Raw genomic sequence first — 23041 nt, 5'->3', positions numbered from 1 at the left:
TGAAATTATGCCTGTTTTGTATTTTAACCCGAGGCAAAGATGAAATGAATTAATTTTGAATGCTGCAGCGTCACTGAGAATGCAACAAAAAGTTTAATGAAATCAATCGCAAAGGAAATGAACAATTACATCAAGAGCCCAATTAGACCTGTTCTTCAGGGTTTACTCATAGCTTTCTCCTACTTGCTTGGGCCTGCCGCCAAAATTCTCTCCCAAGTACCTGACAGGTGCTTACAGTGCAGTAGTAAAGGCAAAATTAAGTGTGGAGACTGAAAAAAACAGGCCCCATCTTCGCTATACGTACATTTAAAGCAGTATCATACCACTTTGAACAGCCATGGCATCCCGCAAAGCATCCTGGGAACTGTAGGAGTCGAGAGTTATTAGGAAACTGCTATTGCCTTGGAAAGCTACTATTACCAATGGAAAGAAGTATTGGCTTGTTTATACCACTCTGGAAATTGTAGCTCTGAGAAGGGAACAGAATCTGGGTAGGGGAATGGAGGCATCACCATCCAAGGGGGCTCTGGAGCTCTGTCTGTTGGTGGAGGGACTGGGTAGCATGGTAATAATAAGTGTGTGCTGCCTCTAACGTGTCTGGCAAAGCAAGAAGCTTGATAGCGGCGCTGGCTCACGCTTGGTGGGGCCCTTAATGGGGAACCTGTGGCCTTCCAGTTGTTAAGAACCTAGGAAGAGCCTGCTGGATCAGGCCAATGGCCCACCTAGACCAGCATCCTGTTCTCACAGTGGCCACCCAGATGCCCCCCACCTGCATAGGACCTGAGCACAAGAGCACTGCCTCCTGTGGCTCCCAGCAACTGGTACGGTATTCAGAAGTGAGGCAGAGCCTCACTGTCATGGCCAGTAGCCATTGCCCAATCCTCTTCTAAAGTCATTTAAGTTGGTGGACATCACTGCCCCCAGTGAAAGCAAGCTCAACTATGCGCGAAGTATTCGCTGTTGGACTCCAACTCCCATCAGCCCCAACCACCACCGCCAAGGGCAGGGGGTGATGGGAGTTGTAGTCAGACTCCAGCACCGTCTTATGACAATGGTGCTGGAGACTCCATCTCCCAACCCCTTCTACCAGCCATAAGAAAATATCTCTTTGATGTGCTGAATCGCTACGCCTGACTTTGTAAAGCAATAACAAACTCCACCTGGGAGCACCTCCAGGAATATTATTTCTGCGTAGCGAGTTCTTGGCACACACCATCGCTGGCTGGCGTACAATTCCGCCGCTTGCGCACACCCACCCGTGGGAACACCCCTGTCGGGAAGGGCTTTTCCCCCACCGCGTGCAGCAAGCCAGGCTGTTTTTTTCGCTGCGCACAATGGGATTCTGCTGCAGGAGCAAGCGCTGCTTCTCACGATGCGTGGGCAGAAACAAACAAAACCCAACAAAACAAGCGCGCACGAGCTCAATCGGGGGTGGGGTGGATGTGGGAATCTCTCCCCGACAGGTTGCATCCAGCAGCCGTTTCCCCGAGGTGGCGAGAGCCGCGACGCCGGAGCAGCAACAGGGCGCTTGATCAAAGCCTAAGTTCACGCAGGGATTTGGAAACGGGCTGGCTGCGCGCAAAGCAGCTCCGGGTGACGCGCGCAGGCCACGCTCGGGAGTCTTCCTCGCTGCCTTTGTTTCTCCCTCGCCGCCTGCCGCAGTCTCCGAACTCCTGTTTTTGCACTTGGGCTTGTCCCGCCAAGGCGCCCCGCCCCGCCTCCTGCCTCGGAGCGCCGCCCTCGCCTCGGGGGCCGGCGTCGCCTGGCCGCGCGACCCCCCACCCCCTCCCGCTGGCTGCCCTCGCCACGCCCCCAGTCCTCGCGCTCTCCCCCTCCCTCTCGGGCGCCGGGACTTCCCTTCCCTGCTCTCGCTCAATTCAGTGCCCCTGGCGCTGCGCTGCGCTTGTCGCCGCCGCTGTCCTCGGCATGTCCCTGAGCGGCGCTCCGGCTGCCAGTGGGAGCTCGTAGGAGGCGGGCTGGGGAAGTCCTCGCCTTGCCGTGCGTTTCGCGTACCTCGGGGATGGAGGGCGCCTGAGCCGGGCGCCGAGCGTGAGGAGAGCGTGTTGTGCAGGGGGCAGCAGCCGGCTCGGAAAGTCAGTCAAGTCAATCGGGCAGGCAGGCGAGGAGGCAGCCACCCCGCCATGGAAGCGCAGCCGGCAGCGGCCCCCGCGGCAGCGGCCCCGGTAGCGGCGGCCCCCGGCCCCGGCGCGGCACCCTCGGAGCCTGCCAAGGATACGGACCGGCAGCTGCGCCTTCGGCTCTGCGTCCTCAACGAGATCCTGGGCACGGAGAGGGACTACGTGTGCACCCTGCGCTTCTTGCAGTCGGTGAGTGGCACGAGCGCGGGCAAGGGCGGGAGGGGGGCATCAGGGGCAGAGGAAAGGTCGCGCCGAGGGGCGTGAGGACGAGGGTCAGCTGAGCGACTGCGGCGCGCCGTGGACGCGCTCGAGCCAAACCGGACGGTTAGGTCGTGGAAAGGGTCGTTTCCACCCTGCGTGAAGCTGGGCTGCGCACGGCGCGGACAGACTTGAGAGGGGTCTCGGGTGAGGATTGGAACTTCGGAGGGTTGAGTTGCTGCCTCGCGTTGCTGCCTCGCGAGTTGGAGGATCAACTCCCTCTGGGTGGGCAGAAGGGATTGGTGGCCCCCCAAAGGAATTGGGAGTGTTCAGTGTTGGCCCCATCCTGTACACCGGCGGCTTGGAGGTGGGGGTAGTGGGTTCAGGCGCGCGCGGAGGGGTGAAACCCAGCTCTGGATTGGTGTGTTGGGTGTGTGTGTGCCGTGCCTTGGACAGTCACATTGCCCGAAGGCAGTACCGTATGTATGCCCCACCGCTCTTGCGCACTGAGATGGGGTTGCATGTTCTGTTTTGAGAAGGAGCTGAGTGTTGGGAACTGTGGTGGATACCGGCATGCAACCAGAGGACGCAGCGGAGCCTTCCTGCGCTAGTGGAAAACGAGTGGATGTTTTTTGCAAGCTGAGCTTGTCAAAGACAGGAGAGCGCTTCCGTCCCGCGGGTTTCCAGAACGTGCAGGAGACGCTCTTTGGAATTGAGGTGGTTGCTTGCTAGCCGTGGGCTTCCCGGTGGTTGACTAGTGGCAACAGCCCATGCTGGGAAAACTGAGCCATGTTGGCAGGCTCTTGGTGTGGTTTTTAAATCCTCCCTTTCAATATCCAAAGGCTTTCAAGATGTTTACACAGATGATCGCTCCTCAGATAGTTCATAAGGTGCCTGAGCTGGCAAAAGAGGGAGCCCTTTGCAAACAACAGTGACCTAGTACTAGTACGATTAATTTTTTTAAAAGAACAAAGTGATAAAATTACTTCCTGTCTTAAGCTTAAGCCTAAGGGTGGCTGTTGTTTTTTGAAGCTTCTATTGACATCATTCACTTGGAAGATGTTGAATAGGATGTTGTGTGCGCTTTATACTTTGCATCTTCTGTATCCCCCCCCCCCCCCAGACAATAATTGGGTCTCTGAGGCCCTTTTGCTTTTAATTTGAAAGTTAATTTTTCTTCTCACTCTTGCAACCTGGCTTCCAGCAGCCTTCCTTGCTTAAGTGTGGTTTCTCCCTCAGATCATGTATCTATTGCTTCATAATAGTAAATATAGATATGTGATTGCCTTGGGAGGCTGTCCACCCATGTGAGGGTAATTAGTTTCCCCATGCAAATTGAAAAAGTTTCAGGAAATGACTTTCCCATCTGGGTAGTTCTCATTTATTTTGCTGCCATGGCACTTGGAACTCATTAGCATTGCACCACACTTCTCCCTTTGCACAAAACACAACCCCTTTGTGGCTAACACTATCCTCCCACTGTTCCAAAGCTCTGAGAAGGAACAGTTGATTGTGAGCATTGCCTGCAAACATCCGCAGTTGTGCTAGCTTTCTTTGCATGGGCTGGGATAGCTTTTCCGTGAGTGCATCATGCCCATTCTGCACTGACATCACACGCTGTTCAGGCTTGAAGAGTCAGTACGCTGGTGTGTTTATGCACAATGGCTACATCTAGATAAGACAATTGTATTGTTTTCTACGTAGGGTTGCCTTTAAACACAGTTGGGAAACTTTAAAGCTGTGCAAGATTTGGCTGCCAGAATTCAACCTCAACGAGGCTTGGCAGTTTGACCAGATTGCACTGATTTGGATCAGTTGCATTTGTTACCCATTTGTTTCATTTTAAGTGCTAATTTTTGGTCTAGGGATGGAGACCCTGTGACCTTCCAGACTCTGTGACCTTCCAGATATCGCAACTCCCATAATCCCTGATCTTTGGGCATCCTGGGCCTGATGGGAGTGGCACTTCAAGAAATCTGAATGCCCTGAGATTCCCCATCCTTGGGTGCCTTAGAACCCAGTGTATTTGAAGAACTACATACCGGTATTTCCATATGAATTTGCCTGGGCTAGAAGTACCACTGAAGCTGATTGGTGCCAGGGAACAGGGCCTGCTCAGTAGTGGCACTACCATTCCCTCTGCTGGGAACTTTGGTTGGCACTGTTTCTTGCAACCAGATGGTTAAGATTTGTTTATTCTGCCAAGGCTTTTGTCAATTGTATTGATATATGTTTAATTTTTAAACTTAAGTGTTTTGTATCCCATTGTTTTGTTTTCAATCTTTTCACTGCAATGCTGTGGGGTAGATATAAAATATTCTGGGTTACATGCAACATACTCGAGGTACACCCACTGAAATCAACGGACTTAAGTAACATCAGGAAATATGCATCTTTTAGAGGGTTATTGTTTATTGGAAGCATTTTTACTCTGCTTTTCAGCAATAATAATGATAATAAAATTTACCAGAGGGGCATGCAAAATAATAAGACAGTCCCTGCCCTCAGGCTGATAGTCTAAAAAGCATGACATGAAAGGAAAAGGGAGTAGGAAAGAGGAGGAGAAAAGTAAATTCAGCCACTGGTACTTCTTTACAGAGTTCTTTAGTGATCATTGCAGACTGTTCTTGCTTCAGGTAATGCGTATAACCATTGTTCACAAGTTCTGCTTTTCACTCCTTAAAACAGAGATGGGGATCTGTGGCCCTCTAGCTGTCGTTGGACTCCAACTCCCATCAGTCCCAGCCAGCATAGCCAGTGGTCAGGGATGATGGGTGTTGTAGTCCAGCAACATCTGAAAGGCCATAGATCCCCCATCGGTGCCCTAAAATGTCACTACACACCTTTACTAGCTAGTAGTCTGAAGACACTACTTCCTCACTTGTCTACCATGGATCGTGCCCTGTGACAAGACGTAGATACTATCACATCATGATACGCTTGGTGCCACCCTGGCAATGTATTTTCAGCATTACCTGCTTGCCACAATCCATTTAATTTCCCAACAACTTTCTCATGTCTCAGTGAAACTGACAGCCTGGTGGTAGGGAAAGGCATGCCGATTTTATAAGTGCATTAGGGTATTACTTTAAAAATTAATATGTGTACATATTAAACTATTAATAAGTATACCTGGTCATAGTACCGTCCTTTCTTATACACATGCATTGCACATGCAATACACAAGCAATACAGGGCCTGCCCTTTCGTTAGTCAGAGTGAGGTAGCTGACTCAGGGTGGAGAATAATAATAATGATGATGATGATAATAATAATAACAATGATAATAATAACAATAATTTATTTATAACCCACCCATCTGGCTGGGTTCCCCAGCCACTCTGGGTGGCTTCCAGCAGAATATTAAAATACAACGATTCATCAAATATTAAAAGCTTCCCTAAACAGGGCTGCCTTCAGATGTCTTTTAAAAGTCCGATAGTTGTTTATTTCTTTGACATCTGGAAGACAGGACCATGTGTGTCAGCCACAGCCTGGTCTGCACTCTCTGAGCTAACCCTCACCCTTGGATGTAGCGGAGGATGCTACCATAACCCATTCCCAATGTTCAGGTAACATTCAACTGCCAGACCAGTCAGCTTTTGTACAGGGAACAGTGGACATGATATGCCCTTTGCTTCAGGCTGCAAAATGTCTTGAGCTGGTCTTGGTAGGGTGGTGGAGAAAATAGCCTTGCTAGGTGGCTGTGGTCATTGAAGAGAAATAAGGTCATGGCACACTATGAAGGAAATAGAAAACAACATCGCAGGAAGGCTGAAAAGCAGTTGTAAGTCCACCTTCTTGCTTGGTAGGGGTGGGGTTGTTGGGATCCCAACTCCCATCAGACCCAGCCAGCATGGAAAATGGCCAGGAATGTTGGGAGTTGTATTCCTACCAACATCTGGAGGGCCACAAGTTCCTACTTTTGCTTTATGGCCTCAGTCAATTTAGAAATGGGGCCAGTACATTTAAAACTGCATTAATGCCATTCACACATGTGCACTAACAGGGAAAGAGTAATGCATTTGATATTGGATGAAGTTGCCCCTTAAGTAGCCCCTTCTGTTTTCCTCAGATTGTTTGTAAGACCACGTCTGCTGAGGGTTACTGTGCAGAAAAGGATTTTCTTCCTCTCTGTCCCCACCACCACGAACTCACTGACATAACAGTTGATTGGAAAATTTATAGTTGCTTTAAGGGCTGACACCAACTTCAGTCCTTCCCTCTCCCTCTCTCTCTCTCTCTCTCTCTCTCTCTCTCTCACACACACACACACACACACACACACACAGAGTATGTAATCTTCCAAACCTCCCAATTACAGAGGCTGCTGGCTTTGTGTTCTTGAAGTTCTGTTTCTGTGGTATGTGCTGCTATAAAAAGCGCATGTCGCTCAACCATCAAGACTGCTGTCCCACCCCAGACAAACCAAACCCAAGTTTTTCTGTCCCAAGTATTGAGTGGTTTTTGTCATCCACAGGCTAGGCTACTGGCTATTGGTTGTTTGCCAGGAATGAGCTGAGCACATTTAACTTTGACATGTCACAGTTTGATAATACTTGTAGGATCATTCCTCTAACTAAGAGGATGCTTCTCATGTTCATCTGTGTGCGTGTGCATGCTAGAACGTCTCAGGAGAGAGTTGTTAAATAACCTGGATATTTATTGGGTCAACAGTACTGAACTACATGGAGCAATGGTCTGATATGGTATAAAGAAAGTTCCTATGTACCTGCGTAGGTATTCTTATGGATATATAATAATGCCACACTTACTACATGAGCCGGCTGATTCACATGTAGAACGACCGTGTCAGAAATCAGTGTCTTGGTTGTTGTACTGATAACTTGCTAACTCTACATGCAGAGGACCAGCTCCTGTGGCAAGTGGGTTTATGCATAATGATGCGCACGCAGAACAGTTTCACAGACAAGTACTGTTGTGCTGGTTTCTGCTCTCAACATCTCACCTTAGCATCCATTCCTGTGAGGCTCCACCTGCAGCCCGAATGGTTCATCTTAAACCTAGGTTATGGTCTCCACAATGGAACGTCTATTCACCGAGGGTTGGAATAAATGACCCTTGGGGATCCCCTTCGGGTGCTATGATTCTTTGATCTCAACTACATTGCTTGACTGTAGCTTGGTGATGTCCCAGTATGCAAGAAGGAGAAACACACACCGTGGAAATGGAATTAACTATGGACTAAGGCAGAGGTTTTTAAATGGTGGCTGCCAGCCTGGCACCCATAAATTTCCATGGGGTTGCAATTGAACCCATGCCAGTAGTAAACATGCCCTGCACCTGGGGGATTTCAGACTGCTCTTAGGGAACTTGGCTTAGGAGGGCTACCATATTGCCTTAAGTGGGAGAAGTACCGGTATGCTAGTTGTGAACAGCCCACAATATCTTGTCATCTTTTGGGAATTGTAGAGGTGGAAGGGACCCTGAGGAGATCAACTCCTTGCAATGCAGGAATATGCAGCTGGCCCATATGGGGATTGAACCTGCAACCTTGGTGTTATCAGCAACATGCTCTAACCAACTTGGCTAACTCCCTGGAGTGTACTAGTGCAGGAACAGGACTGGGGTGTGTGTGCCCCCGCAACACTCCAGTCAAGATCTCTGAGTGTTTTATTTACATAGGGCATGTATTTTGGTAAGCATAGAGTGGACCATTGGAAAAGGACCATTTGTAATTCAAAGCAGCTTCCGGATACCTGCATGCAGCTGTACAAGAGCATCAGTGAGGTCCAAATAGCTATATAGAGTGCCAGACGTTGATAGAGCTCCCTGGATTCAGACTCCACTGAGCCATAAGTCTGTTGGGTGCTCTTAGGCCAGCTGCTGTCTCTCAGCACAACCCCCACATTACAGGGTGGTTGTGTTGATAAAATGTGATAACCGCACGGGTGCCATTTTTGGAAGAAGGCTAGGAGACAAAGGTAATAAATAACTCTACCAAAGCCTTCACTAAGGTGCCCTTCAGATGCTGTTGGGCCACATTGCCCACCGTCCTTGTGCTGGCTGGAGCCGTGGTTCAGTGGCTGGAAGACAGCTGGTTGGGGAACGATGCTCCATTCTACATTACAACTTGGTTGGACATAAACCTTGTGCATGGCTGGATTCTTCCTTCCAGTCCTATTGTACTCAGTTTAAATCTCTTAACGTCAGTGCTTTTTTTCCTGGGGGTACGCAGGGGTACATATACCCCTAAACATTTTGTAAATCTTTGTACTTTTGTCCCATTTACTGTATTTATTTTTCTCAATTTGAACTATAAAATGGTGGTTTTCTTGAGTCAAAATGAGAGTACCTCTAAACTTTTTTTTTAAAGCACTGCTTAATGTAAAGCTCATATATGAACACAGTGCAAGGAAGCTTTTCGTTACTCGTGCAAGATTGCCATCCTTGTGGGAAGTGCAGGCTTTCCGTGCAAATGCTGGTGATGTGCGTCTGGATTTTGTGGTTTGGGCTGGTGCCCCCTTGTTAAATATTTACCATTCAATAATGCTAAAAGAAGCAAACAGCCAAATTCAATGCGTAGTGAGGCAAGAGCTTTGCAGGGGCTTCCGGGCTTCCGTGGTAATGTAAAAGAATCCTCTTCTGTGTTTGATGCTGTAGCCTTGCTTATAAATCAGACTGTGCTACTGGGAGCATTTTTCTTTTCTTTCTTTTTTAAGGAGAGAACTTTCCGTCGAAGACTAGCATGTGGTTATGGAGCAGTTAAGGGAAAGGTTTTCTTTTGTGTGGGCCTAGAGACCTTTCCCCCTGTGCTTGGTGGGGGTTCTCCCCCTCACACACAGAGGCCCCGGTTTTTTTTTTGGTTTTTTTTGGCTTTGTATAAAGGATTCCACAGCCTTTATTTTACTTCTGTGGGTCAAAAGGGGGAGTGAGAGAGGAAGGGCTGGAGGAGAGAGAGCATCTTGGAAATTACAGAATAGGACAATTTTTTTAATGTCCCCCGAAAGCCGCAGTCCTTGTCACAATGCTTTCCTGAGCAGTGCAGTGAAATGCACTTTTGTTTTATTTGCAATACCAAAATATTTGATAGGCTTATTTGCAGAACGATAAACAGTTTACAGTGCTGAGAAAGCAGGTCCGTGTTTTGGACTGTAAAAATTTGAGTTTTGAAAGGCTGCATCGTGGTTTTTATCCTTGACATGTTTCACTGAATGCCTGTTGCTGAATTCTCAGCAACTCGGTGGACGGCATCCAAACAGAAGGATGCATGAGTGAGAAGCAGTTCTGGGTGCTCTTGGGAAGGCAGGGGGTTACTGCTGCTCCCCACCCCGTCCCTGCTACAGTCTTCTCAAGCTGCACTGCCTGTTGTTTCAGAGGGTCTCCTGACTCTTGGAGGAGCTTTTCAGCAGGTGCAAGGCTGCAGTGGAAGGAAGGGTGAGGAAAGCTCCCTATAGGAATGGAAGGGCTCTGTGAATCCTAGCCAGTATGTCAGAAAGGAAATTTTTGTTCTAACAAAAATATTACATATTACTCAGTGCAAGCAGAACCTGCAACAAAAATGCTGCAGTGTGGAGGTGCTCCTGTTCTTGGTGCTAGCCAACCATGCTCTCTTCCTGGATATTCCATTTCTCTCTCTCTCTCTCTCTCTCTCTCTCTCTCAATGTTTTTCAATTCCATATGCCCTAGAATGTTTTTTTGTACCCTTGCCCTCTTTTAAATCTGCTAATATTGGGGTTTCCCAGCCCTGCTGTTAACCTCTCTCTTGTCCATGGATGGTTCAGTTTAGGCTATGTAAGGATAAAGGTAAAGGTACCCCTGACCATTAGGTCCAGTTGCGGACGACTCTGGGGTTGCGGCGCTCATCTTGCTCTATAATAGGCCGAGGGAGTTTGTCTGAATACAGTCATACCTCGGTTTAAGTATGCCTCGGTTTGAGTATTTTCAGTTTAAGTACTCCACGGACCTGTCTGGAACAGATTAATCCACTCCCCATTACTTTCAATGGGAAAGTTCGCTTCAGGTTAAGTACACTTCAGTTTAAGTACTCCACGGACCGTCTGGAATGGATTAATCCACTTTCCATTACTTTCAATGGGAAAGTTTGCTTCAGGTTAAGTACGCTTCAGGTTAAGTACAGACTTCCGGAACCAATTGTGTTTGTAAACCGAGGTACCACTGTACAGCTTCCAGGTCATATAGCCAGCATGACTAAGCCGCTTCTGGTGAACCAGAGCACCGCACGAAAACGCCGTTTACCTTCCCGCCGGAGTGGTACCTATTTATCTACTTGCACTTTGATGTGCTTTTGAACTGCTAGGTGGGCAGGAGCTGGGACCGAGCAATGGGAGCTCACCCCATCGCAGGGATTCAAACCGCCGACCTTCTGATCAGCAAGCCCTAGGCTCTCTGATTTAGACCACAGCGCCACCCGCGTCCCTGCTGAAAGAGATACTTAGATGATATTAGACGTTACATAGGATGTGTGGCTTTTACTGAAAACAACAAGGATACATAGTGCATAAAAATAAGTGCACAATTAGTATATAGGACTTGATAGAAATTATACTTTCAAGCTTATTTTACTGAATTTTTTTAAACCCACACCATTTTTTAAAACACCCCCTCCCAAGCATTGTTAAAATGCTGTGCATGGCTAGGATTGCAGCTTAACAGCCCCATTTTTGCCCTGTTTACTTGGGAGGGGATATTTTGGTTACAGTGGGATCTCCTTCCAAGTAGGCATGTTTAGGATCTCAACCCAAGTGTGTTTTATGTATCCTGGGGCTCAGCATGGATTGCGTTTGAGGTGTGCCAGATAGAAAGTAGAGTGGGCAAGAAAGACAAGCTTTATTGTAATACGGTAGCACATTTGGAAAAGCAGAAAAGGATTTTTCTGCCACCATTCAAGCTGGCTAAGCATTTTTTGCCCTGATTAGTACATGCAGACCCCTTTGTCAGCCCCATTTCTACAAGAAGAGAGGAGATATTACATTCATAAGGATTTCAGCTTAGGCCCCTTTCCTCTATAATACAAAACATGTGTGGGAAGAACTTTATTCTTAAGCCTGAGCATAGCCCTATAGGTGATGCTTCTGATTGAAAAGGTTCCATCAACACACCAAAATCTTTTATACAGTATAGGTTTAAAATACTGAAGGAGAAGCAGCAGCCCAATATGCTGACACAGATAAAGAAATCTGTGAAACAAGGGAAGAGATAAAAAAAGAAAACAAGACAAATGTCTTAATGTCAATGTTAGCGGTGGAATAAGATGCTTTTCAGTTAGACGTGGGATAGTAATTATTGCAATAGAAACATCTGGTGATATCCTAAATCACAAAGCCTAGAGAATGTTATGATCCCCTTACCCCCCCCCCTTTTTTTACAATCAACCAGGATTGAGTTTACCACATTGTTTTAGATTAAGGTTTCTGGATGTCTCTTACATTTTACTGTGATCTTTGCAGCACTCACTGTTTACCTAGGAGGGAGTCCCATTGAACTCGGCAGTACAGTGGTACCTTGGTTTACAACCAAAATCTTTTCCGGAGGTCCGTTTGTAAACCAAAACAGGTTTTAACCCAAGGTGCGCTTTCGCCAATGGGGCCTCCAGTTGTTTTTTTGGTTCGTAATCCAAAAAAAAAAGGGCTGTAATCCAAAAAAAGTTTGCAAACTGGGACACGCACTTCCGGGTTTGACGTGTTTGTAATCCAAAATGTATGCAAACCAGACTGTTTGCAAACCAAGGTACCACTGTAACTACTTTTGAGTTAGACATGTACAGTATAGGATTGTGTTGTCAGGGGCCTTGTTTGCGCGCAATGCTGCCAAAATGTGACTTGTCATGAAAGAGCTTGTCGCTTGTTCCTCACCTCCCTGGCAACTTGCTGTATGTTGACTAGAGAATCCATATTGTGAGGCAACTAATACATATAAATATCAACAACAACAAATAAATAAATAAATAAATAATAGCATCGTTTCCTTAAAAGCTGAGTCGAACAATGCTTAGGGCTAATATCCACAGGAAGAGTGTTATAGTTGTAGCTGCATCATTGTCTAATTACTATGTGGGGAGTCTTTTTGTGGTGGAATCTGCAGTTCTTTCACTACCTATTGTGTAGCACACATGCTGCCATCAGATAAAACAGACATCCCCAAACTTTGGCCCTCCAGATGTTTTGGACTACAATTCCCATCATCCCTGACCACTGGTCCTCTTAGCTAGGGATCATGGGAGTTGTACGCCAAAACATCTGGAGGGCCGCAGTTTGGGGATGCCTTAGATAAAATATACCCACCTCCTTTTGGCGTGTGTGTGTGTGTGTGTGTGTGTGTGTGTGTGTGTATATATATATATATATATATATATATATATATATATATATATATATATATTTCCAGGCACCCTGCTAAATATTTAGCTTCTTGGTATCTGCGACAACATCTGCATGTTTGCATCTCTTTTCAGAAGCTTCACCCGGGTCTGTGATTGGTTCCTGTGGCTGCTAAAAGAAATCTTTGGCCCGGTTGCTTCTGGGCAATGGTTTCCTGGGCCTTGCTCTGCCCTGTGCCTCTTTTTAGGTTCCGGAGGTGCTGATAATAAAGCTTCAGCTTGCCGGGGAAGGTTGAACCATCTGTTTTGTGTAAAAACAAGTTGTTTCTTTTCCTGCAAGGCGGAGGAAGGGAGGGAGGTGGTGAAAGAAAGAGAAGGGCAGACCTAAACGAGCCTTCCTGTTTTCGCGCTGTTGTCGGTCAGATGCATTTGCTTGGCAATTGCCACAAGGTGTCTGTCTGAACGGCAGCTGGGCTGGTGGTGTATTCTCATTCTGAAAGCCGGTGCTTGTTTTCTTAGTTCAAGATGTTTCCTTCTGCAACAGCATCTCCCTCCCTCCCAGCGCTCCCTTGTGTCTAGTGCCATGGGGAAAGAGACACAGCCGAAGGGAGGGTATGTCTCTAGGAAGCAGTTTAGCCGTGGGAGGCCAGTCATACATTTCCCTTGCGGAAAGCAACCTGGATGTAGGAAATGAAGGGAAAAAGCAGGCAATTTACTCCTTTGCATCTTTTTTCAGAAGCTTCTTACTTCTTACTTTTCAGAAGCTCCTTACATCTGATTGCTATTCTTCAATCAGCTCCAAAGCTAATTCATTCCTGCATATGCAGATGATGGCCATGGCTGCATAAGGATCCTATTTGGTTCTTTGAGCAGAAATCCGCAAAAGACTAGGGACGCCACAAACTTATCGGGAAGCAGGCCTCCATGAACATGATGGGGTTAATGTAAGGTTATCAGATGTCCCCGTTTCCCGGGAACAGTCACCGGATTTACAAATCAGTCCCCATACAAAATCCTATCATTCCTGCTGAAGTTGAAAAGAGTCCCCGCATTCACTGAAAAAATCTGGTAACCTCAGGTTAACGTCCAAGTAAACGTGAGTTCCAAGTAAACGCTCATAATTAAACAACGGAATTCGATTCCACCAGAAACAGCGATGCGATGCGAAGAGGATTAGAGAAATTCCTGGAGGATAAGGCTACTAGCTATAATTGCTGCTAGCCACAGTGGCTATACCTCCACTCTCAGAGGCAGCATGACCAGTTGCTGTCAAATCATAGCTTGGGAGGATGTCCTATGGCCACAGTGAGAACAGGATGCTGGACTAAATGGGCCTTTGGCTGGACTCTTATGCTATTTGGAGTGAGCTGCATGCCCAGATATTTTATTTTTAAAGGAGGGTGTGAATGAGGAAGTCAAACGCAAAGCAAGTGTGAGAACTTTATAAAATCTAGCATTTCCCCCTGCCCAAGGCAGACCACCTCTAGTTCCCGGATGATTCCTTCCCCTTGATATTTTCATGCCTTTTATTTTTTGGATTCTCCCTGCAAGGGGAATCATCCTTTGCAGTTCCGAGCACGATGGCTTTAATTTTCCTTTATGCAGCAAATAGTGTCTGTGGGTGTTAATAGCCCTGACCTCTCGAGCCCCATTGAGCTTGCAGAGCTGTGCTTTGGGGACTGATAAGGCCTCCTTAGCTTTATAATAACCACCACAGGCCTAGTTTATGATGCTTTCCATGCTCTTCCATTCACCACATTGGCCCAAAAGGGCATAGGAGTGCTTTGATCATGGAAGGATGTGCAACTTCGGGCTCCTGGGTGGTGTTGCCAAGGGCCTAGGCTAGATTTCCCCCTCCCCACCTGCCAAATGGGGCAGATAATAATCCCTACCTCATGCCGTGTTACGAGCTTTTGTTAATTAAGTTTTTGTAAAAAAAAAAAGTGCTGCAGGTTTCTCAGATTAAAGGGGAGCTGAGTAATGACTGCTCTGTAATAAAGTCGGATCTAACAGCCTCGTCTCGATGGCTATAAAAGCAAAGGCCCGCTTTCGAAAGGGAGATAATGATCAGTGTGATGCGTCCTGTGGTTTTTACGGTCGCCTGCTCAGAGCTGATATTGGGCTGTTCAGCTCGTGCCTCAGGAGACCTCTTGTGTGTACCCTCCCCAAACCACATAGAGTGCCCCCCTCCCCAGTTAAGATTGGAATGAGGGACGCTGAGCTTCAGCTTAATTGTTTTTGTGTTTAACAATGGCAAGGTCGACAGGAGCCATGTTGAGAAATTCTACAATTTTCTCTTGGCAGGGCTGGTCCAGTTCAGACGTTTATTTTGGCAGAAATGCTCACTCCCCCGACTCCCCCACCCCAATACTACAAATCAGTTTGGTCAGTTGTTTTACAGTGATTATGTTACTGTTCTAAATTTGAGTTCTTGTAAGGTTCCTTCAGGTCTACATGGAGCCACGAAAAATAGATAAATATGACTAAAGCACTGAGTTTGAAATGCCTTTCCTTGTCCTAGCTTTCTTGAGAAGAACTGGGGGGGGGAGTATAATTTTGTCTTGAGTGTGCATTTAAGCATTCATTCCAGTATCTCAGTCTTCATGGGAAGAAAGAACCATGCTGCAGTAGAACCAAGGAGGAAACAGATGTTGAGGCCTAGCATCATGACCAAAGAGAAATGAGATGTGATGCCAATATTAAAGTGGAGAGCTGTGATTGGAGATAGTGGGTTGGATCCAGTGTTAGTTCTGCTCAGAGTAGAATCATTGAAATTAATGGACACAACTAACTTATGTTCATTAATTTCAGTACTCAAGTCTTCTTTCAGTTGGATGCAGCTTAGTTAGATACAACCAAATACTGTACATTGTGTTGAGTTTTTCATTATTTATAGCCCCAGTGAAATTGGGTACAGAACAGAGGCAACCTGAGGTTCATCCTTCAATCTTTCGTTTCAGTTTTTTTGTGTGAACTTGAATTAAAAGGGGCACCTTGTATTCTGTATTTTGAATCCTCCTACCTCACATTGCAAGGCTTGAGCTGGTTGCTTGAATTAGACATTCAGGGTCATGTTTGATGGAATTAAACCACTTTACAAACTTAGAAATGGAATCTCAAAGGTGCCAGTAGTTGATACAAAGCCCCTCCTTACCTTCGTTTGGCCAATAAATAAACCAACAAGACCACAATTCATGGTGAAGTTGAACGTTGATCATGAGCACTTGCACCAGTATAGTGTTGTCTCACTTGTTAATTTTCCTTGGTCGTGTTGCTAGACTGCAACATCTGTTTGCTTCTTGCTTGTTTTGCAGCATGGCTGTTTGCTTGGCCTTTTCACTGGCTCAGGTTCAGTTTGAAACAGAGCTCCCCAAAGACTTAATGGTAGAAAAGCCTTTCTCAATCTGGCACCCTCCCAATGTTTTAGACCGCAGCTCCCATCAGCCTAGGTCCAAAACATCTGGGAGTTGCCAGGTTGGGAAAGGCTACTCCAAAATTTGCCTGGGACATAGGTGGCGTTGTGGTCTAAACCCCTGCGCTCTGGTTTCCATCACGGTGTTCCATTGCGCGAGTAGCTGTTTACTCATGCTGGCCACACAAACACCAACTCCCTCGGCCTGAAAAGCGAGATGAGCGCCGCACCCATGGTCGCCTTTAACTGGACTTAACCGTCCAGGGGTCCTTTACCTTTTTTACCTTTACAGGTGACATATAAGAATGAAGACAATTTGTAAGCCCTCCGCCCCTCCACCCCAGTTCCTCCTTTATATCTGATCAGGAGCTCCTCCAATGCCCATTAGGAAGTCTTGAGCTGCTGGAGCAAGCCATTTTCAATAGTAGTCTGCCCTTTGCCATTTGTTCCTGCTGCTGCAGCAGCCTGGCCACCTCTAAGTACCTCAGGAGTGCCAGTTGTCTGAGCATGTGTCATCATCAGCTTTGACTCTGGCAAGGGATTGGTGGAGCAGGGTGTGAGTTTGTGTTTGGTTCTTTTGCAGGCGCTCTGGTGCCTCCTTTGCAGCTGATCTCCTATGCAGAAGCCTTGCAGCAGCTGGAGGGAGTGCAAAGGAAGTGCAAAGACCCACATTGAAGAACCTTTACAGAGTTAAGAGAACAAAAACAGGCAGAAACACTGAAGCAAGGGTGCTGCTGGCTCCTTTCCTAGGGAAAGGATTTGAAAGACTCCTCTGTAGTTTTTGCAGTGGCTTGACAGTTCCTGACAGTTCACTGAAATGCAGTACTCACACACAGTCCTGAATTTAAGTAGCATTTTTAATCTGTTGTAAGCAACGATAAAACCCTCCCTACTGTTGTCACTGAGTGCACTCTGCAGAGTGCAAAACTCGGTGTGTTAAATTGGTTAGCATTGCTGGATGTGGTAAAATGTGGAGGGGAAGCCAGATTTTAATCTTCAGGCTAAAAGAACAGTGTGGAACTGTAGCCTTTCTTTTTGCAGCAATAAAGTATTGACTAATGTGCTCCATTTCAACAGTATTACAGCTTGGCAGACCAATTACATTTAGTTTTAAGTGCATGAATTTCTGTGGGATTCCAAAACAGAGAGATCCAAAGGGTAGAATTTGGTACTGAGTGTGTTCATCTGAACAGAGAGAATGCCAGGGTTTTGGCTTAAAAAAGTAAGAAACTGTGCTGTATGTATGGTCTGTGTGTTCTTTGAGCCCTTCCCTCCATCAGCAGGTGTCACCATTCTCTTTTTCCACACTTTTCTCCTGCATTGTTTTGATTTGCGTTCTGGAATCAAATTACTACAAACATAAATGAAACTTCCAGCCAATCTCAACATTGGCAGGAAAATACACTAATACACAAACTTTCTAACACTAAAATAAGGGCCCACAGCATATAGAAAAACTAAATAATTTGGGTGGTAGCCAATGTTAGCCCTACTTAGAGTAGACTCATGCAGATTAATGATGCAACTTTTTGTATCCAGAGAGCTATCCTAAGACTTCCTCTGTGTTATATAGTGCCCATCTGGTTTTATATAGAATAAAGGTAAAGGACCCCTGACCATTAGGTCCAGTCGTGACCGACTCTGGGGTTGCGCGCTCATCTCGCATTATTGGCCGAGGGAGCCGGCGTATAGCTTCCAGGTCACGTGGCCAGCATGACAAAGCCACTTTTGGCAAACCAGAGCAGCACATGGAAACGCAGTTTACCTTCCCGCTGTAGCGGTTCCTATTTATCTACTTGCATTTTGACGTGCTTTCGAACTGCTAGGTTGGCAGGAGCTGGGACCAAGCAACGGGAGCTCACCCCGTCACAGGGATTCGAACTGCCGACCTTCTGATCAGCAAGCCCTAGGCTCAGTGGTTTAACCACAGCGCCACCTGGGTCCCTTTTTTTATATAGAATAACAACATCTTTATATCCTTAGAGTGCACATTCAAAAAGTACTTACAGATAGGACTTGTGTAACCCTAAAATCATTTACCTGTTCTATACAGTCTCTTTCTCTAATGGCACCCCCCTTTAGGCACAAATACAGAGTTTATGCTTCCATTTCATGAATGTCCTAAAACTTGGGTAGTTGTTCTTACCCACACATTCAGAGCAGGTATGTTAAATGATAGGTGCCATCTATTATTTTACAATATTAAAGGCAAATAAAAGCTTTGGGAAGCCATATGACACCTGTGGGCTTTGGGGAAGGGACCACAACTCACTGGTAGGACACCTGTTTTTCATGCACAAGGTTCCCAGGTTCAGTCCCTGGGATCTCCTGTTAAAGGAGTCAGGGATCAGGTGACCTTAGACTGGCAACCCATTGCCAGTAACATGAGACAACACTGGCCTACAGGAACAGATAATCTGACCTGGTCTAAGGCATATTCTGGGTCCTTTATTAAGTAGGGTCTTCAGGTTCAGCTATCCATAAACCGGGTACTTTGTTTAGTCCCCTTCTTAAGAAGCTTTCAAAATATATCGCCAAATATACAGCTCTCCTCCTTGTCGATTTCCTTTTATTCCCTGAGCATATTTGCAAAGTGTCATTATTTCTTGCTACGAAACCGTTCACTGTCATGATGCTAAAATTTTGGCTGAGGGCTGTTTTCTGGCCTCCTATTGGAGGCCTGTCAGGTTCCTCCACTGCTGCCTTTTTAGCAGTGCAAAATCCAGAGCCTTTTGTTTGGGGCTTTGGATGACAGGAAAGAATGTGCAGTTCATTAGTGCTGGTCATTTACTTCCAACCACTTTTGTATTGGGGTTGGACACTTAATCCGTGTTTGCGCAGCAGTCTTTTCTGTTCTGAGCCCTGAATTGGCTGAGGATCTCTTGACGGATGTAGTCTTCTGGTTGGTACACCTTCAGGACACAAGAGAGGTTTAAAATGCTGGAATGCCACCTCAAGCTTTACACTGTTTCCTCCCCTATGGCGGTCACTGTTCCTTTCCCCCTTCTCTCCCCTTTGCAACTTCTTCCCGTGATTCACGTCTCCTCCCCATCACTTGCAGAGACGTGTGTGCATCTCCAAAACCTGGCTTTTGCTAGTTGAATGTAAACAAGGAGAAAGTCTGGCTTGGGCAAGCTGTGGCTGTTGCATGTCTTGTTGCTAAAAGACTTGATCACAAGGGTGGGGAACCCTTTCCCACCTGAGGGACATATTCTTTCTGGGGCAAACATGGGTGCTACGTTCCAGGGATGGGCAGGACTAGAGGCAAAAGCAGGCAGCTCTTTCTGTAGGCTATATGTGCAGTTTTTTATATGGGCTGGAGATATGAGATAGAGTGGTACCTCGGGTTAAGAACTTAATTCGTTCTGGAGGTCTGTTCTTAACCTGAAACTGTTCTTAACCTGAGGTACCACTTTAGCTAATGGGGCCTCCTGCTGCTGCTGTGCCGTCGCCGCACAATTTCTGTTCTCATCCTGAAGCAAAGTTCTTAACCTGAGGTACTATTTCTAGCAGAGTCAATAACCTGAAGCGTCTGTAATCTGAAGCGTCTGTAACCCGAGGTACCACTGTACAAGCTGATACTGAGCTAGAAGCTGCAGTGGAGTGACTGATGCAAAAGTGAGGGGCGGGGGAACAGCCCCAGGGCTCCCTCCTCTGGGAAATGAGAAGCTTTTCTAAGTAGGAACCAATCCCTCCCACCACACAGGTGATGGCCAGATGTCAAGATGCTGATAGCAGCTGATTGGCAGCTTTTGGGATGGCAAAGAAATAGGGGGTGGACCATTCTGGCCTTTGTACTTGTCCATGTGTGAAAATTGCACGCACCTCTGCAACATTTACAAGCCATTGGGAGGTAGTGCTGGGCTCAGCTTTTAGTTTCTGTATCTCTTGAGCTTCAGAGAAAAGCAAAAGGTCTTCCCAAGGTGACATTGGGAATGCCAGTTCTGTGGAACAACTTGTGTCCACAGCATCACAAGCAGAGTCTTGACTTGTAGATGAGTGTGGGACGGCCTAAGCTGTGGCAGGTTTTGCAATCCTGACCGACAGCCAGAAGCGTGGTTAGGTTGGGGAGGAGGGGGATTAGTCACTTGGCATGCCTATGAATTTGTCTTGTATTGAGTCTGGCCAGTGGCCCATCTTGCTGCAGTGGTTCTTCACAGTGTCTCCGGTGGAGGCCTTTCTGCCCGTGCTACGAGGGATCATTTAACCAGAAATGCCAAGAATAGAACCTGGGACTTTTGGGGATGCTGTTGAGCTTGCATGTGCTTCAGACAGCTGTTTGTCTGTTATAGTGTTTATTAAGAACAGGAAGGTGCACAGGAAGAGACTTCTGTTAAACAAGGCACTTCCCCCTTTCTTGTATGACAGTGAGTCAATTGTGCTGATTTCATGGCCAATGCAGATGCCAGCTGATGTCATGCTTTGGCACAGGAGCTGCTAGGAACAGCCCAGCATGGACATTTCTAGTTTAAAGGGTCAGGTAGCAGATTATGGGTAACATCCCTGCCTGAGGAGAGCTGCTGCCAGTCCAGAGTGGATCATATTGAGATGGGCCAAAGGCGTGACCTGGAATAAGGCAGTTTCCTATGTTTCTATGTTCCAGGTTTGGGGCGCAATGCATCAGCCGCACTGTAACCTGGATGCTGCAGGGCCTGGAGTGGCAATGCATTTCCACAGTCTTACAGAGGCTGTGTGCATGCGCACATGTGCAACCAAAGTGAAGCTTAGAATCTCCAGCTAGAGAAGTTCAAACACAGGTGCCTGAATTGTATGTCAACATATATCTTTCTGTAGGCAAACTTAATAAGAGCTGGTATAATTATTTTATTTATTTATTTATTTATTTATTTATTTATACCCAGCCCTCCCCAGCCAAAGCCGGGCTCAGAGCGGCTAACACCAAATATAAAACAACTGGTTAAAATACAACTCAACAACAGGACTAAATACATCAAAATTAAATATTAAAAATTAAAAATGCAGCCTCATACAAAAGGGAAAAACAGGGGGCCCCAAACTAAGGCCCGGGGGCCGGATGCGGGCCAATCGCCTTCTAAATCCGGCCGGCGGACGGTCCGGGAATCAGCATGTTTTTACATGAGTAGAATGTGTCCTTTCATTTAAAATGCATCTCTGGGTTATTTGTGGGGCATAGGAATTTGTTCATATTTTTTTTAAAAAAATATATAGTCTGGCCCGGCACAAGGTCTGAGGGACAGTGGACCTGCCCCCTGCTGAAAAAGTTTGCTGACCCCTGGGGAAAAAGAAAGGGAGAATGGGGGGGGGGAATCAGGTTGGCTCCAGGCCAAATGCCAGGTGGAACAATTCTGTCTTCTAAGGCTAGAACCCTTAGCACACTTGATTGAGTAGAGCTTATAGGAACATACCGTGTTTCTCACATTTTAAGACATGTCTTATATTTATTTTTACTCCAAAAAAAACACACCATGGTTTATTTTCAGGGGATGTCTTTTTTTTTTGTTAAGCTTTTTAATTTTTTACCGGTATTAAGCTTTCAGAGTTTTGCTGGGTCGGGCTCGGTGCGGCTGCCCTTGCCGGCTCCCGCTGGGTCGGAGCTCTCCCTCTCTGAGATAACTACTGTACGAGCTCTTCTCCTCCTCACCCCCCAGTCGTGACACAGCCGCCGCGCGGGCTTCCTTACCCGGGTTGCAGTGCAGCGGCGAGGGCGGCGTGGCGACGGGCGACGAGGGGGCCGGGGAAGGCTGAAGCAAAGGCTGCGGCGGAGGCAGCGGCGGGTCTTTGGGGCCGCCAGCGCCCGGCGAAGGTGTGGCGGGAGGCGGCAGCATGAGGTAGCGATGCGGAGGGGGTAGGCAGCGCACGCAGAACGAGTGGAGGCACGGCAGCAACAGGTTGAGCCGCGACTCTCCGTCGTCCCGGTCCGCGGGGCCTTGCCAGCTTTCAGCCTCGTTTTCCCCACCCATGGCGACAGGACCGGCCGCGGTGGGCCCTGCTCCCGCCATAGGCTCTTCCATTGTTCGGCGGCGGCGGCCATTTCAGGCGCGAAACGCCTCTCACCCAATGGCCGCTTCTGCTCTCACCCTCCCCCCGGCCTGCTCACGAGCGGAGCCCCGCCCCTTCACGGCCGCTGGGAGGAAGCGACGTCGGTTGCTCGTCGGTGTGATTGGCAGGCTTGGTCGAATTCAAGGTGGGGGATTCATTCAAGAAAGAGCCGGCAAAGACAGCTGCGTGCGCTGTGCCGAGCCCCGACTCAGCGGGAGCCGGCAAGGACAGTAGCGCGCACCGCGCAGAGTCCCGACTGAGCGGGACCCGGGAGAAACAGCAGCGCTCGGCGAGGCGCACGCTGCAAAAGCGCCATGCAGACCTGCTCCCACCACTGCTCCCACTCAGCATGTCTTATTTTTGGGGGATGCCTTATATTTTATTGCCTCCAGAAAATCGTGCCATGTCTTATTTTATAGGGACGTCTTAAAATGTGAGAAACACGGTAGGAGTATAGGAAGCTGCCTTATACTGAATCAGACGTACTGGTCTATCTAGCTCAGTACTGGCTACACTGACTGGAAGTGGTTCTCCAGGGCTTTAGGCAGGAAGTCAGCTCTACATGGAGATGCCAGGGTTTGGACCTGGGACCTTCTGCATATTGAGCAGATGTGCTACCACTGATCTACGACCCTTCAAGGTTCTTGTACTTCCTTCTGAGCTTAGGATTCGTTTGCATGAGTGTGAGCTGTGAGCCAGCAAGTCCTGGGTCCAAACTCTGATTCAGCCATGAATTTATTCAATGATCTTTGACAAACTGTTCTCTTAGCTCCAGCCGCCCCATCTTTGCAATAGGGGAAATATTCTTTACAGGTTTGCCATAAGCATTACTGAGATAACGTATATGAAGTATTCAGAACACCCCTCGAAAAACTATGCAATACAAGTACTGTATTGTCAAGAGCACCTAATATTAAAGCTGAGGCAAGAATTGTGCATGGGTTTTAAACAGAAAGGAAACGCCTGGTCCTT

At 47.2% G+C, this 23041-nt stretch overlaps 1 protein-coding gene across 1 annotated transcript in view; it reads left to right on the top strand.

Moving 5' to 3' along the window:
* Positions 1-1882: 1882 nt before the first annotated feature.
* The window catches only part of PREX1 (phosphatidylinositol-3,4,5-trisphosphate dependent Rac exchange factor 1), a 240368-nt gene continuing 219209 nt past the window's right edge, over positions 1883-23041 (top strand). Inside the window, exon 1 of the mRNA XM_035122595.2 lies at positions 1883-2327. Coding sequence (XP_034978486.2) covers positions 2142-2327 — 186 coding nt within the window. The 5' untranslated portion in view covers positions 1883-2141. The remainder of the gene's footprint in view (positions 2328-23041) is intronic.

The sequence above is a fragment of the Zootoca vivipara genome, chromosome 7, assembly GCF_963506605.1.
Source record: "Zootoca vivipara chromosome 7, rZooViv1.1, whole genome shotgun sequence".
NCBI lineage: Eukaryota > Metazoa > Chordata > Lepidosauria > Squamata > Lacertidae > Zootoca > Zootoca vivipara.
Note: the sequence above shows the minus strand (reverse complement) of the source record. Positions and strands in the feature narration are given on the sequence as shown.